Source organism: Suricata suricatta, chromosome 5 (assembly GCF_006229205.1).
Source record: "Suricata suricatta isolate VVHF042 chromosome 5, meerkat_22Aug2017_6uvM2_HiC, whole genome shotgun sequence".
Classification (NCBI taxonomy): Eukaryota; Metazoa; Chordata; class Mammalia; order Carnivora; family Herpestidae; genus Suricata; species Suricata suricatta.
In genome coordinates, this window is record NC_043704.1 from 154157590 (window position 1) to 154173654 (window position 16065).

Here is a 16065-nt window from a genome sequence, read left to right on the forward strand (position 1 = left end):
AGGGAGGGAGGGAGGGAGGGGATGGATGGTCAGGCCACCCTGAGAAGAAAAAGAGGAAGCGTGAAGGAAGCGTGAGGGCAGGATCCCACTCCCACCTTGGCCGTGACATCCACCCACCTCGAGCCATGTCCAGTTCGGTGCATCTCCGGTCAGGGTTGGTGTGGACGCGGCACTTAAACACAGCCCCGGGGGACTTCACCGAGGTGCTGTACTTGGACTCTGCCTTCGGTGCGCCCACCAGGACCCTGCACATCAACAAGAAAGGACATTCTGTTACAACCCAGTACGGGGAAAGAGGAGGCCCCTGGTCAGATCCTGCCCAGCCACGGGTGGGTGGCCTGCGTGCTCTGGGGGCCCAAGGGGAGGGCCTCCTACAATGAGCCCGTTAGAGTTTCTCCAGGCACGTTATTTTTAAATGTTTATTTATTTATTTTGAGAGAGAGAGAGAGAGAACAAGCCTGAGTGGGGGAGGGGCCGAGGGAGAGCACAGAGAGAATCCTAAGCAGGCTCCACACTGACAGCGGGGAGCCCAAGGCAGGGCTTGATCTCACAAACCACAAGATCGTGACCTGGGCCAAAATCCAGAGTCAGACGCTTAACCAGCTGAGCCCCCCATGCGCCCCTCTCCAGGCACATTTAAAGCTCCAGGCTGGCTGGGAGCACATCCAAGCAAAGGGCTCCTATCCAGAAGCTATGAAGAACTCTATAAATCAATTTAAAAAAAACACACAGACCAACAGAATAGTGGGCCAGACACTAGACAAGAGGAGAGAACCAAACGGCCAATAAACGAGTGACCAGACCCTCGCCCACCTCAGCCGTCAGAGAAGCCGGAGTGGGATGCCGCCTCACGGCCGCTGCGAGGTGACACCCAGAACACCGACGCTGCCCGGGCCAGCCAGAGCGTGGAGGCTCCGTGGCCCTCGGACACGGCCGGGCTGGGGGCTGTAGGCCCCGACAGAGAGCCAGGCGGCGGGGTCCCGGAGCGCGGGGCATAGGCCCGCCTCGGGCAGCGGTCCCGTGTGCAGGGGCGTCTACTCAGAGACACGGGCAAAAATGCTCCAAGCTGAAAATGCAACGGCCAAAACCTCGAGGTCCCTCAGTGCTGGAAGGACAGGCACGTGGTGGTACAGAAGCAACCGCAGTCTACTCACAAATGCGGCGCCGGGCAAGACGCAAGGGACATGGGCACACACTGAGTCCATCTATCTGGGGTTTGAAGCAGGTGAAATTCAACTGGTGCTAGAGGTCATGGGTTCCCTCTGGCGAGGAGCGAGGCGGTGCAGCGAGGGAGGGGCTCCCGGGGTGGCGGGAAGGCTCTGTCTCCAACCTGAGCAGGGTCCACTCAGATACATGACAGTTCACTGAATTGCATATGTGACATGGGCACTTTTCCGGAATTGTGTGGGACACTTTAGTAAAAAAAATAAAAAGTAGGAAATTAAGAGATGCCATTTCTCTTCTGTGCTTCCTCTTCCCCTTCCTCCCGCCCCCCTGACCACACACAAAACATATACACTTAGGGGAAAATAGAAAGAAATAGTAGGGGTGTCCAATTATAAACCACATCCTTGGGGCGCCTGGTGGCTCAGTCGGTTAAGCATTCGACTTCGGCTCAGGTTATGATCTCACAGTTCGTGCGTTCAAGCCCCGCGTCGGGCTCTGTGCTGACAGCTCGGAGCCTGGAGCTGCTTCAGATTCTGCGTCTCCCTCTCTCTTTGCCTCTCCCCCATTCATGCTCTGTCTCTCTCTGTCTCAAAAATAAATATTAAAAAAATTTTTTGAACCACATCCTCTATCCCAAGGCAAACCAGAGCTAGACGGGTTCACATATGAACAAGGGCAAGAGGGAAGCTCTACATCCTCCATCTTGGACCGGAAGCCGCGGTGGGAACCGGCTGGCCCCCGCAGGGCCCCACCACTGAAGGACAAGAGCAAGCCGTGCTCAGGAGACAGACAGACGTGTTTAGGGCTGCGTGGACACAGGACATGGGGGGCTGGCCACAGGCTCCCCATGGATGTCACAGAAACGATTCTGCCGTTTCCAGAGCGGTCCAGCGCCGGGCGGACGACACGGAGCAGCACCCACCGGCACAGGCCGTGCGGACAAGGGCTCCCGAGCTGAGACTCTGAACGAGATCTACACCAGTGTCTAGAGAGCAGAAAGCGGAAGCTCCAGGCCCCTGTGCAGTGAGAACTCGAGCCGCCCCTCCGAGCGGCCGCCCGGGGACGCGCCAGGCACACCGCGAAGGAGGCGGCCCCTCGCCGTGGGACAAGCACCACCCATGACGTGCCTGTGGGGAAGCAGTCTCGCAGAGGCTGGAAGGACCCCGGAGAGCCTCTCTGGACACGTGGAAAGCTGGCCCAGGCCCCCTCACTTAGTCTTGAAAGCCTCCCCCACCTTGGGGGTCTCGATATTCACCCCTACCCTGGCAGCAGCAGGATACTGCTCCCTCCCCCGCACCCCTGCTGAAAGGAGTGGAGACAACACAAGTCTGGAACCTTCAGACGGACCCTCCGCAGGATGCACGCCCACACTCATCCTGCTCAGACACGGTCCTGGGCTCACGGCAAGGAATGCGGGGCCTGTCGTTTGTCAGGTAGGCTCCGCGCCCGACGTGGGGCTCGAACTATGTCCCGGAGATCTAGAGTCACGTGCTCTACCGACCGAGCCAGCGGGCACCCCAAGAGCGCGCGGGTCCTGCCTTAATTCCCACTGCCCTGAGCCCAAGCCCTCAACCCCCAGAGCCCAAAGGGTCTCTGAGGACACGCGGAGCCAGGGACACCCACCCTTCCCGGACCACCTCTTTCCAGCTGGGTCTCGAGAGTCAGTACTGGATCCCACGTGGGGTGTGAGAGGCGCTGGCCCCACGCTTGCCCGCGGCCCCTCGGGAGCCCCCAGGAAGCGGTCCCTCCAGGTGCCGGCTGGCGGCCCCCGCTGCTGCGGCCCAGCCCGCCGCCCTGGAGCCTCGGGGAGCCCTGTCCCGCGCAGGGGTCACGCCGGGCGGCTCCACTGGCTCCTGGTGGCTCTGACGCAAATGCAGCATGCCACGCAAAATGCAACTCCCGCGAGGAGAAAGCCACATGAAGGGATGAGCCCCCCCAGCTCCTGGGGCTGAGCAGTTCTGTTCTGACAGGCGAGAAGGGTCCGCAGTGACGCGTCTGCACTGCGGACCCTCCACCGCCGTCCCCCACGGCAGGCCGCAGGAGCGGGAGCCCACAGCGCCTCCAGGGCTCCGAAGCCCCAGTGGGCCGGGGCCGGGTCCAAAAGTTCCCACAAACCCCAAATGTGCATTCACCCGGTGAGCAAACACCACTTGCAATTCATGTCATTAAAAATCACAAAAAATAGACGAAGGGGAGACCTACTCACACACCAAGGAAGGGCAGTGGTTGCAAGAAACAAGCGGTCTCTCCGTCCCCCAGAGCGGCACCGGAGGCCTGTCCACTCTGAGGGCCGCAGGGGTGGGCACAGTGGGGCTGCTGGGCCCGGTCCAGACCCAAGGTCACAGGCTATCACTTTCCCTCCCACACCCGTGGGACCCCGAGGCTCTAGCAAGGGCTGGCCGAGCACTGATAACGGCCCTTTGGTTCCAAGTCTCCACCAGCTGGTCAGATGAGGTTTTCCCCTGCCCTCTGTGACGGGAAACGAGGCAGGGGGTGAGGGCGTGGGGACACACAGGCGCTCCCAGGGCGGCAGGGTGGGGGCGAGCTTGCATCTCTGTGTGCGCAGGACGCAGTGCGCCCCCCCCCCCCGGCGGCTCTGGAGTGCGCTCATCCGGCTCCCTGCCCGCCCGCTGGTCCCAAGAGACGGAGGGCAACCACCAGAGTCCAGGACAAACGGCCACAAAGATGCTGACCGCCAGCTCTCTCCCACTGTCCTCCGGGTTATGAGGGGAGCCCCCAGAATCTTCCCTGGTACTCCTGACACGGCACGAAGATGGCTCCTTCCTCTGGATGGGCGCCACGGGAAAGAGCCCCGGTGTGCCCACCAGCAGGCCCCCGTGGTAAGCCATCGGGCTGACCCTCACCTTTGCTACGATCGCCTTCCGTTTGAGCCAGTCTGAACCCAGGACCTTGAGAGCCTCCTCCCATTCCACCCTAAAGATGCACCAGACTTCAAGGACATCCTAGGGCCCTCTCCTCAACTCATCACTGTAGATTTCTAAAGACAAGGACAGGCAGGTGGGCAGGCACTGGGCGCGGGCGGGATCTGGGCCGGCACGTACTCGCACCCTGGTGGTCAGCACCCTGCCCGCCCTGCGTCAGCCGGAAAGGAGGAAAAGGGACCCAGAGAGCCCGTGGCCCGTCCGCAGCCACCGCCACGGGGTGGTCTCGCCCCAGAGGCCCCGTGAGGCTCTGCAGGCAGTGAGCACTGGACTCGGAAGTTCTGTCAGGCCGAAGAACAGGGGTTAGAATAGGAAGAAGCCCTTCCTCCTCCCCATCAGGCTGAAGGTCGATCACCTTCTCACTGTTCTGCAGCGTGTGCGTTGCTGTCACAGTGGTGCCCAGAGGTTTGCCTGTTTTTCTTAATAAGAAATCATCAACATATTTTAATTTTGAACAGAGAGAGAGAGCATGAGCAGGGGAGCAGCGGGGCGAGGAGAGAGAGAGAATCCCCCGGGCTCCACACCCAAAGCAGAGCCTGACGCAGGGCTCGATCCCACGACCCTGGGGTCACAGCCTGAGCCGGAATCAAGAGGCGGACACGCAGCGGACTGAGCCGCCAGGCGCCTCCCTTGAGGAGGAGTTCGCACACGTGTCTGGAGATGCGGGCCGTCTGCTCTCTGCCGGCACCGGTTACTCGCACGGGTGGTCTGGTTTCTGGCTCCAGGCACCCCTGCTGGGCAGCTTCTCGTGTGCATTTTACTCCGAGACGGTGGGTCACACTGCAGGCGAGCAGCAGAGCTGGGACGGAAACCCGGGCATCCACGCCCAGGCCTCCAGGCGCCCTCCATCTTCCCAACACGACCCCCTCCTCGGAGCTGCCTCTGTGGGGAGGGCTCCCTCCCTCCCCAGAAACAGCACGGCAGAGACTCCTCAGGGCGAACTGGGAACTGAAAACCTTAAGTGCATTAGGTTTGCTTCCACACCGTGAGCCCAGAGCCGAAGCTGCCCCAGGAACCCACGTGTCCGTGTCCCATGCTGCATGTCCCCCCGCACCGCACAGAAACCTCAGCAATCTCTCCACGTCCCTTACTGAGCCAAAAATAGCTGAGATCTAAACAGAGAGAGGGCTGTTTGGGGCCAGGGAGCCACCCCTGACCGCCCGGAGCCCTTCACTCCCAGACCGCGGAGACTCTGCGGCCAGAGCTCCGGGGCCAGTGGGAGCCGGGGAAGCTGGAAGGCTTCGGAAGCTCCTCTTTTTATGTTTGGGGAAACTGAGGCTCCGATACAAAACAGTGGGTACTAACTGCTTTTTAGGGGGTTTAAACTCCTAGTTCCACTTGAATTCTAGGCTTTGAGAGCAAATTACTCAGGACAGTAACGTGTAAGAACAGGGTTAACAACAGGGTTCGAGTTCTGCCACAACCACTGATGAGCTACGTGACTTCAGGAAAGTTTCTTACCTACTCTGGGCCTCGGTCTTATTCCTCTGTAAAACAGGAAGAATAAAAATGTACCTAGTAAGGGTCCTTGCAACGGAGAAGATAATGTTCATAAATTACCTAGCACAAAAAAGGTGCCTGGGTGGCTTAGTCAGTTAATCATCCAACCTCGGCTCAGGTCATGATCTCGCGGTTCGTGGGTTCGAGCCCCACGTCGGGCTCTGTGCTGACAGCTCAGAGCCTGGAGCTGCTTCGGATTCTGTGTCTCCCTGTCTTCACCCCTCCCCCACTCTCGCTCTGTCTCTGTCTCAAAAATAAACAAACATTAAAGAAATATTTTTAATTGAGTAAATAAAGTACCTAGCACCGTGCTTGGTACAAAGTAGGTGTTCAGTGAAACGTAAGAATGTTCGACATAGGCCGAACACCCTCGCACTGAACTCCCCTGCGCCCCCTCTTGGCAGCACTCCCAGGGGCCCCTCAGGACCAGGAACTTGTTCAGACCCTTAAATGAGACCACGGAAGTCCAGGAGAGGCTAGGACACTTCCGCCACTAGCAGAGGACTGCAAAAGAAGCCACGCCCTTCTCAATGGTGCTGGGCAGCTTCTCCCTCAGGAGCTGGAGTCTGTCGCCCCCTCTGGGACGCGGGCGGGCCCTGGAACCTGCATCGCCAGCGGAACGTGAGCGGGCAGCGTGGCTCGACTTCCCAGCCTGGGCTTCAGGAGACCACGCTCACTTCTGCTGCTCCCTCGGCACCCTGCCCAGCCCCACAGGTGTGAGCCCAGGCCGCGGGAGGACAAATGATGCGTGGAGGTGACTGTCCTAGACCGGCCCTAGACCTGCCCGGGGCAGGGGGGCGGGCCACGGACGCTCGAGCCGGCCCGGCCCACAGAGGAGCCGGCCAGCTGCACCCGGCCGAGGCCGCTGACCACTGACTCGGCGGTTTGAGCCACGGAGTCTTGGGGTGGCTTGTTGGCAGCAACACTGTGGACCTGGGATCCCCCACCCAGGGAGGACACGCCACTTCTGAAGGGGGCCGGGCTGAGGCACCTGCGCGGGCTACCCCAGTGCACCCCCTCACCTTGCTCTGCAGCCCAGAACTGTGGTTACTGCTTCTCAGCTGCCCTCCTTCCCGTCCTTCCGAAGGAATCCATGGTCAAGCAGGCCCTCAAACCTTGACTGAGGGCCCTGAATTAGGAAAGGCAGGTGGAGTGGCAGGCTCAGCCCTGCAGAACGTGCCACCTCCTCTCCAGCTCCGTGACCTCGGGCAAAGTCCCCTGGCCCCTCAGCCCCTCCCTCACCTTTAAAAGCTAATACATGGACTCCTGGATGGCACGGTTGGCTGAGTGACTGACTCTTGGGTTCAGCTCAGGTCATGATCTCGTGGGCTCAAGCCCCGTGTTGGGCTCTGCGCTGCCAGTGTGCAACCTGCTTGGGATTCTCTCTCTCTCCCTCTCTCTCTCCGTCACCTGCTTGCGCTCTTCCTCTCTCTCAAAATAAGTAAGTAGACATTAAAATTTTTTAATTACAAAGAATAAAAACAAAAAATAGAAGATATTACAGTCCCCTTCCCACCACAGCAGTGAGGCTCCAAAAGGAGTGGCAAATGCCAAGTGCTGGGGCTGGGGCACGTCTAGGACGCCTGACTTTTGAGAAGGGGGTCGGAGTCGTCATCTGCCAAGGCCAAGAGCAGACAGAAATGCTCCCAGAAGCAGCAGCAGGGCACTTTTTCTGCCTCCTTTGGAAACGGATACCTTGGACAGGGGCTTGGCGAGGGCGGGGGACAAGCAGCAAGGCTGACCCTGAGAGCAGCCAGACGTGCGTTAAGTCAGGCCCACCTGGTTCACAGCACAAGTGTGCAATCTCCTTGCTGGGTAACCTTGGACTTGGCTTCCGCACCTCGTGGCCTCCCTGGCACACAGAAGGCACTCCCGGAAGTCTGGCAGTAACCCAGCTCGGAAAATGCTGGGTCTGAAGATGAAACAGGTGAGTTCCATGCCCAACTGGGGAAGCGGAGAAACATAGGCAGGGTCCCCCCCCCCCCCCCCCCGCCGCCTTGGAGAGGCGTCAGCCTGCTGGCCGCCCTGGCAGGGAGCGAAGGGTCCTTGGAGCCTGCTGCCCTGGCCAGGGCCTTGGCAGACGCACTGAGAATCGACAGCTAGAGACAGAAGCGTGTAAAAGAGGCAATGTTTTCCTCCCCACCTGAGAGCATCAAGTAAACATTAAAATCCAAGAGAGAGTAGCTACAGACATCTGGGAGGTCGGAGGAAAAGCCGTGTGTGAGGTCTTCCTGATAGTTTCTTGTGATGATTTTCTTCTCCAAGAACAATCCTTTTACTTTTATTTTTTGCTGAAATTCTCAGCACTGCCTCCCAGACTCCTGTGGAGCCCAGGTTGGGGGCCAGAGCTCCCCATGCCAGGGGTGGCCCCTCCTGCTGAGAGGAGAAAGCAGCGGGCAGAGGGCGGGGCGTGCAGCCCCACGGGTCCGAGGAACGGAGGCGTCTCAGAGCCTTTCTGGAAGCGGACAGCATGGAAACGAATACACAAAAAAAAATGCAGATTCATGTAGAGCATGACCAAAATGTTAGAGACCACACATAGTGAGGAGTGCGCCTCAACACAAGACTGTCTCGTTTCTGCATTGAGTACGGACACGCGGAGGTTCATAAATGCATAGAGGACTCAACAGACGGACGGAAAGCAAACTCTTTAGCATCTGAAGTCAAGATAAAGAAGACCGATAGTTCCAGAAGTCAGATAAAGGAACAGTAAAAGTAACTGCGAGTATGTACGAGGGTTCCTCTGGGCCGGAGGCGGTGCTCCAGGCTCTGCGGGGATCCTCCCGTTTACTGCCCTCCACAACGGGGTGAGCGAGAAGCCCTTTCTATTTCTCTTTTCCAAACGGCTAAGCGAGACTCGAACACCTGAACGGGCTGACAGTCCTAAAAACGTCTCTGAGGCTGAACCAGCTGAACGGGGGGACAGCGCGACCTGGACGCCCACCCCCGTGGCCACCGGGCACCTGTGCGTCCAGGCAGCCTCCCCTTTCACGGCCTGGAAACCAGGTGTGGCTGCCGCTGGGGAGCCGGGGGCCACGGTGAAGGCAGAGGCGGGGAGAGCCCCACTCCTGCGTCTCGGTCCCGGAGGAGAGGAGGTGTGTCCCTGTGTGGAACACCCTGCCCGGGGCGGGGGGTCTGCTCCAGCGGTGAACACACTGCAGTGCGGAAACACCAGCCAGGACGGGGTGGGGGGAGGTGCCTGGGCTCACGCGTACCAAGGGCATGCAGACGTGGAAAAGGTTGTTGCGTGTTCTGGGGGACGCCAATCATCCTGTCCCACACGCCGGCCACTGTGCAGAATCCGTGTGGGTTTCTTTAATAAAGTGACAGACCCAGGGGTGAGCCCTACACGCTGGCCACCACGGCTACCTCCCCCGTCTCCTCTCCAAACAAAGCTGCTCAAAGGGAGACAATGAGATGGGAACAAACTCAGCCACTCAGCCAGGGAGGGTAGGATGGATACGTGGCATATTCCAGAACGTGCCATCTTCCCTAGGACACTTCTGTTTTACCTCCACCGAGACTTGGCATGAGAGCAGGCCCTACAAACAGCGCAGGCAGAACCGCTGGGCCCTGCTTACCCAGTGAGCAAGCCTGTCGGGGGCACAGAAGCCCCAGCACCCCCACACGTGCCCAGCGGGTCACGAGTAAGGACCCCAAAGGGTGTCACAGGGAAGCTACCACCACGGAATTCCGAAACTTTTCCGGGAAAGCCCGGCAGGACAGGACCTTTCGAGACAGACGCCTTGCAGCCCAGGCGTGGACTCCGGGCTCCGTGAGAGGCATAGGCTCGCCCCCCCAGTCTAGCACGTGACCTGGGCAGGCGACCCCTCTGTGTTTGTTTTCCCCTCTGTGAAGGGCGGGCGTGACAGCCAGCGGAGGCCCGGGCATGAGCCGGTGCCCGCCCAGCAGGTGGAAGAGCACGCAACACCTGCCAAAGCCTCCGTGAGCGCACGGCCGCCGCCATGCTGCTTCTGCCGGGAACTGGAACTCACAGCCCATCCCTTCTGGTCCCCCACAAGCACAAACTGGGGACCCAGGAAGCCTGTAGTTTCTAACGCTCCGGATTCCTCCCAATCTTGGATTCACTTTCTAAGGCTCTGCCAAAAAGGAAGGTCCTGATGAAGCACTTTCTTCTGCTTTGGTCACCAAGCCACTTGACTTAATGATGGGTGGCTCACAAGGTACCAGGGATGAGGTGCTGCTGCTCCCTCTGGCCGGGACCCCCTCAGCTGCCCGTGGCTCAGGGAATGGGGGGGCACTCTCTCCCTCCTCCATCCCTCACCCACGACCTCTCTGAAATCAGGAAGAGGCGCCCTGGGCGAAAGTTGGCAGCAAGAATGCTCTGGAGTCTGCTTCAGGCTGACCCCGTGGAGTGAGGCACGGAGGGTCCCCAGCCACAGCTCCTGGCCGAGGAGCACATCGCCTACCTTCCTAACCCGCGGTCCACACCTGATGGGGTCCGTGGCCACCAGGGAGGCGCGCGTCCCCTGGGCCACCTCACGCCGCGCCGCTGGCAGTCCCCAGGCCCCTCAGGACCGCCACAGCAATCAAGCTGAGGGCACACTCCGCCCAGGCGGCCAGTGACTGATTAGGATGATCGTGGTGGGGGGTGGGGGTCCTTTAAGTTGATGGAAACCTTAATCAGATCGACCCCACAGTGGAGGCTCTCCCTCCCCTCGATCCTCCACAGGCCTCGTCCCCCACCTAACATGTCCCTTGGACCCCCACCTCTGCCTTAGCATCTGCTCCCAGACGACTCACACTGACCGACACAGCCTCCAGTCAACATGCGCTGGTCCCCGAACTGGGGCAGGCTTCGGACCAGGCGTGGAACTCGAAGGTCAGCGCTCTGCCTGGCTCAATGGAAACCACGAGCCAGACGGTCCCAAAGATTCAACGAAAGACTACGAAATTGAACTAAAAGCCTATGAAAGCATCTGATCTCTTGGAGATCGCTGCCCACCAAATACCATCTGACGGAACTGCCAAGTTTTATATCTTAAAGTCACAGGCTCCTCTCTCGATTTCTGAGAACACAGGGACTGCTTCTTAACACACACGAAAACATGTTCCAGACAAATCACAGGGGGAGTTATCAGAAGAAGACATTTCCGGATGCAGCGCGTCAGCGGGAATCAAGCTGGCTGGGGCCCAGCCCTCGCGCCCTCGAGCCCAGAGCTGTCAGTGACTGGCTGAGAAGGGTTGTCTTCTTGTCCCAGAAGCTTCCGTCCTGGGCAAGACCGCTGTCCCAGCCCCGAGGCCGGCGCTCAGCACCAGCTCAGGAAACAGCGCCGCGGCAGCTTCTCCCGACCTTCAGGGAACCGGCCCAGGAACCCCAGGGACACTTTCTGGGCCTTACAACTTGGGCCTCACACACACGCCACGCCTTCCTGAGAGCTTCAGAAAGCAGGCTCTGCAGGGCAGTAAGGACCCAGACGGAGCTCTGAAAATGCCACACTGAGAAACCCAGATGGGGAAGTGGAGTCACACTCCCACCTGAGGGCCTGGCATGGGACAGAAGGACGTGGCAATGACCTCCACCACGCACGGTTTGAGAAGCCGCGGCCGTCGCTGCCATTTCTGGGGTCTCCTCCCGAAGACGGGGTGGGGGTGCAGCTGGGCCCACGATGCCAAGGCTCCGCTAAAGGCTCGCTCCCCTCTGAACAGCCTGTGTCTGCCCAAGGGCAAGCCCCTCCCCCATCCGTCTCCAGCCTCTCCTTTGTGGGGGATGCAAGACCAGAACCCCATGATCTCACCCGGCAGGTGGGGGCGGGGCTTCGTTCTTGAATCCCTCCCCCTCAGCACTCCAGGGTGTGACCAGGGAAGACAAAGAAGTCAGGCTCCGTGACTGTCCATTGCCAATTTCGAATTCGATTTAACCCCCCACTTGCTCTGACACACATTGTCCAAGGGCTGATTTTTTTTTCCCTTTTTCTTGTGTTGCCTGTCAATCTTTGTCTAGCCCTTTAAGACTTAATTCGTGGCTCTAAACCAGCACTGCCCAGAACTTTCCGCTGCAGGGCACTTGGCTGACTCAGTCTGTTAGGCCTCCGACTCTTGATTTTGGCTCAAGTCACCATCTCACGGTTCCTGGATTGAGCCCCGAGGTGGGCTCTGCCCTGACATCATGGAGCCTGCCTGGGATTCTCTCTCTCCCCCTCTCTCTGCCCCTCGCCTGCTGTTTGTTCTCTCTCATTCTCTCTTTCTCAATAAACTTTGAAAACAAACCTCTCTGCTCCAAGTGTTCTGTGTGCTGCCCAGCTCAACAGCCACGGGCCACACGTGTATGCTGAGCGCCTGAGATGTGGCCTGGGTGACTGGGAACGTGAAGTCTTAATTCTATTTGGTCGTAATTAATTTTAACTTAAATAGCAACGCATCTGGCTAAGGCTAAGTGCACTGGCAATGCGGCAGAACCGTCTAGCTTGCTCTTGTAATTCTCAGCCTTGATGCAAACTGAGAAGGTGACGTTCTCCTTGGCTCTGATTCGCCTCCTATTCCTCACTGAATGATGCTCTGACAACCTTAACAAAGCAGAAAGCTGGCGCGGCTTCCATTTCCGAGCACTTGCCGCGGCCGAGCGCAGCCGTCTTGATGTGTCCCGGGAGATGGGGCAGGAAGCCGTCGCCAGAAAGGAAGCCGATGCCCCCGACCACCTCGGACTCCGGGGCGTCTGGGGCCGGGAGGAAGGAGACCGGGGAGGGCTGTAAAAGCGCCGCTCTGGGGGCTGGCCGCCAGCCGGGCGCGTTTATTTATGTCACAGGGGGTTAGAGTTGTCTGCCCGGCAGCTGAGGCACCGGTACACGTCTATGGAGAGGGGACAGAAATCGGCTTTGTCCGTGTTCCCTGGCACCCACTGCCGTTGGCCAAAGGATGCAGGGAGACCCCGAGGCGGAGGGGGCGCAGGAGGGGAAGCTGGCTCCCGCAGGCAGACACCCTCTGAGTGTTGTTGGAAAAGAGGAAACTGAGTCATCTGCATGTTTTCATCCAAACAGACACAAATGACCTCTGTAACGCTGTCCAGGGTGCCCTGGCCCACCTGGCCCTGGGGACCTCGGTCGCCGCCTAGAGCACGGCCACAGAGGGAGCGTTGGAGCCGAACACTTGGAGAGGTGCTGGGTCTGGGGCTCCACTTTCCCGCGGGCAGACTGCAGAAGTGGGCTTCCAGAAGCAAGGCTGCCCCAATCTGCTACCGAGCCGAGATCTAGAACTTTCTGACCCGTGTCAATTTTGTCTTCAAAAAAGACGGGACAGGTATGCCTCGCATGGGATTCAAGAACAAGTGCCCGCTCTACTGGCTGGGCACACACACCAGCCTTGTGATGGCACGGCGGCCCGTGAACACCTCGGACCCGCGGCTCTGCCACGGCGGAGGCCACACTGGCTGCGGTGCCTGCGCCACGTCCCCGGGCCTTCCAGCACCTTCTTGCTCCTCCACCCCACTCACAGCAAGTTCTTCTACCTGTCAAAAGCTGTTTCGTTAGCATGAAGCCAACTTACTAAGCCGTTAACGCTGAACTCAGAAATAAGGAGCCATTTCTTAGGAAAGGCACCAGATACAAGGCTTAAGCAACATTTTCCTTGGTGTCAAAGTCTCAGTATATTACTGGTCCCTTTCGTACCCATCACTTTCTTCCTTCATCCTCTTGCACTACTGGTGATCGTTTCCAGTTCCCCGCATGCAGACAGCCAAGATCGTCTACACCACAGGACTCAGCCCCTTAGCAAACCCCTCCAGGACCCCAGAGCCTGAGGAAGCGGCTGCGTTTCTCTACAGCACACACTGGAACCTGCATAGAAAACACCTCAAAACCTCCCTCCTCTCTGGCCCGGCGGTTCTAAGCCCAGGAATGTATTCAAAGGAAATAATTAAGGATGTCCGCAAAGCTATAGTTACAAGGATGTTTACCCCTGCTGTTGTTTATAATCGTGAATAACTGGAAACAAACTACACCTCCCCCGAGCGGGCCTAAAAGATCCAGGGCCCTGGGGACTGCTTGGTAGGAAGAGACCAACAATCGGTCGTTAAGTCAATCAACCAACCCCAGAGCGAAAAGTTAAGAGAGACATAGGGTAGCTTCAGATTCCACAAGGCCTGAATCTTGTAAATTTAGAAAATACAAAATAAAATTAGGTATAGGGTCTCAGTGGGGAGGGGGCATGGGAGTGAGGGGCCTTTAATGGCAGTTTCATTAGCCTCATGCCAAGTGTGGTCTCTACAGAAAAGGAGAAAGGAGGCGGGAAGTCTGTTGCTTCAAGAGCCGCAGCTTACAGAGTCTGGGCAGACAGTAGGCTGAGAATAGCGTTCAAGGTCAGAGGGGACAAAAGGATAGGGAGGAAACTAGTTGGGAGAGGCAGCAAGAGGACTGGTATCAGGATCAGGGACACGGCCAGAACGGGAGGTCATGTGGTGACCACGAACAGCGCGCTCATATCAGAAGCGGAGAGGACACTTCAGAGAGCAGCCGCCTGGCTGTCGACGGGTTCCTCGGGACCCCGGGCATGTCTGCCCCCGGCCGCGCCCCAGCATTACCTCCCAGCTCCACACCCCCTCTGCCGTATACCCTGGGCGCCAAGTTGAAAGCTGCTCGTCATTTCCTGCAGTCGCCCTACCCCAATCACACAGCTTTTCGTCACCCCTGTCCTGAAACAAAGCAGGTTCAATTTTCTGCCCAGGTCAAACCTGCTCTTGCCCCGCCCCCGCCCCTCAAACTGTTCCCAGCAAGGGCGGCCCTGGCCGGCCCCTCCAAAGCCAGGGGACTGAGTGCTGGCACTTCCTCCTTGAGCTGAGCTCGGAGGCCAAGAAGCTGTGCAGCTTCGGATCCCGTGCAGGGCACGGCTCTGCCGCCCGCCCCTCCTCAGGAGCCCCATCCAGAGAAGCCCGCCGACTCCTGACGGCTCCCCCCACACGCTCTGCGCCAGGTCCCGCGTCCAGGGGCCCAGCGTGGGATCTGGGTGGCTTCTCCCAAGCTGCGCGCTGCCCACCCGACTCCCTGCCCGCAGCGGCCCCTGCGCGGGCAGGACCCGGAGAAGGCTGCGGGCCGCTTCACTTTAAAAGCAGGATTTGGCGGGGCACGAAGGGGGCTCAGTCGGTCAAGGGTCCCACTCTTGATTTCGGCTCAGGTCATGATCTTTCGGTGTGAGAGTTCGGCCCGCATCAGGCTCCGTGCGCTGACAATGTGGAGCCTACTTGGGATTCTCTCTCTGCCCCCCTCAGCTTGCTGGTTTGCTCTCTCTCAAATAAATAAACTTTTTAAAAAAATAAAAGTATTTAAAAAGCGTATTTGGCAAGTGCAGGAAAAGAGTCTGGCCTCCAACTCAGCAACGGGGGTAAACGGTGAGGAAGGAGAGGTGGGCCTGGACGGGGCTACACGGGACGTTAAAACCCGGTTCTCTTGTGGGCACTTCTCCTAAGCAACATGACTTCTGATGGGCTGGCCGGTCACACAGTCCGCCCTTTTCCAGGAACCCAGGACTCAGACCCACAGACCCACCCTGGGTCAGCCTCTGTCCAGCTGGGAGCAGGGACTCCGTCTCCCACGGGGCTGCCTGCTGGGAGCACACTGCCGACCCGCCTTCCCAACCTGCAGCACCCGGAGCACACAACGGAGCCAACCCCACACCCGCTGTCCCACGGCCCTGCCGGGACGTGACCTTGACCAGGGGACTGTCCACCACCTCACTCTGGGTGCTGTTGGGAGTCCCTCCCAGGAAAGGGTCCAGGAAGGACCAACCCCACCTCCGTTCTTCTGGGGGACTGAGCACTCAAGCTCTGGGCCTCAGCTGATGGCACTTAATGCGGAGAGCTCTCGGGAGAGCGACTGGCCCCCTTGACCTCTACAGAACCCCATTCTTGTCGCAAGACTCCAGGCGCCGGCCTCTGGGTCAGAAGGCCCAGGCTGCCCGCAGAGACCCCCCGCCCCCCAGCAGCCGGGTCGCCGGCATCCGGACCCTCTCAGCTCGCGTCTCAGAGCGCCCTGTAGGGAAGGACAGGGCTCCTCGTCCCCTCATCTCCGGGGGGCCCCCTCATCTCCGGGGAGCCCCCACCCCGTCCCGACACACGCGCAGCGGCTCCTCCCGCGTCCCCGGCTCCTGAGCTTCCTCCGCGCCGCGCACCGGGCTGGCTCGAGGCCGGGAGCGGTGGGTGGGGTGTCACCAAGACTCCTCGAAACCGAGGGTTTCGATCTCGAGTGTCCGGCGCCCTCGGGGGCGGAAGAGACACTTTCCTTCGCGAGCGAGAGCCCCAGCCCCTCTGGCCAGCAGGCCCCGGGGGCCCTCCGTCGGGACGGGGGCGCACTCACCAGCGCGTGTTGTCGTGGAAGTGCTCCAGCACCGCGTAGCCGAAGAAGGAGCCGGCGGGGCCCTGGAAGCGCACGGGGCGCTGCGGGTCCAGGTTGTAGGCGCCCGCGGGGGTCCCCGCGGCCACCAGCGCCAGGAGCAGCGCCCGCAGCCC

The 16065-nt window shown here is 59.6% G+C and overlaps 1 protein-coding gene across 1 annotated transcript in view; it reads right to left on the reverse strand.

The window, feature by feature from the left end:
- Positions 1-16065, reverse strand: part of ITGA9 (integrin subunit alpha 9) — a gene marked incomplete at its 5' end in the record, with an annotated part of 310114 nt that extends 294049 nt beyond the window's left edge. Inside the window, 2 exons of the mRNA XM_029938793.1 lie at positions 118-245; positions 15914-16065. Of these exons, the coding sequence (XP_029794653.1) occupies positions 118-245; positions 15914-16065 (280 nt within the window). The remainder of the gene's footprint in view (positions 1-117; positions 246-15913) is intronic.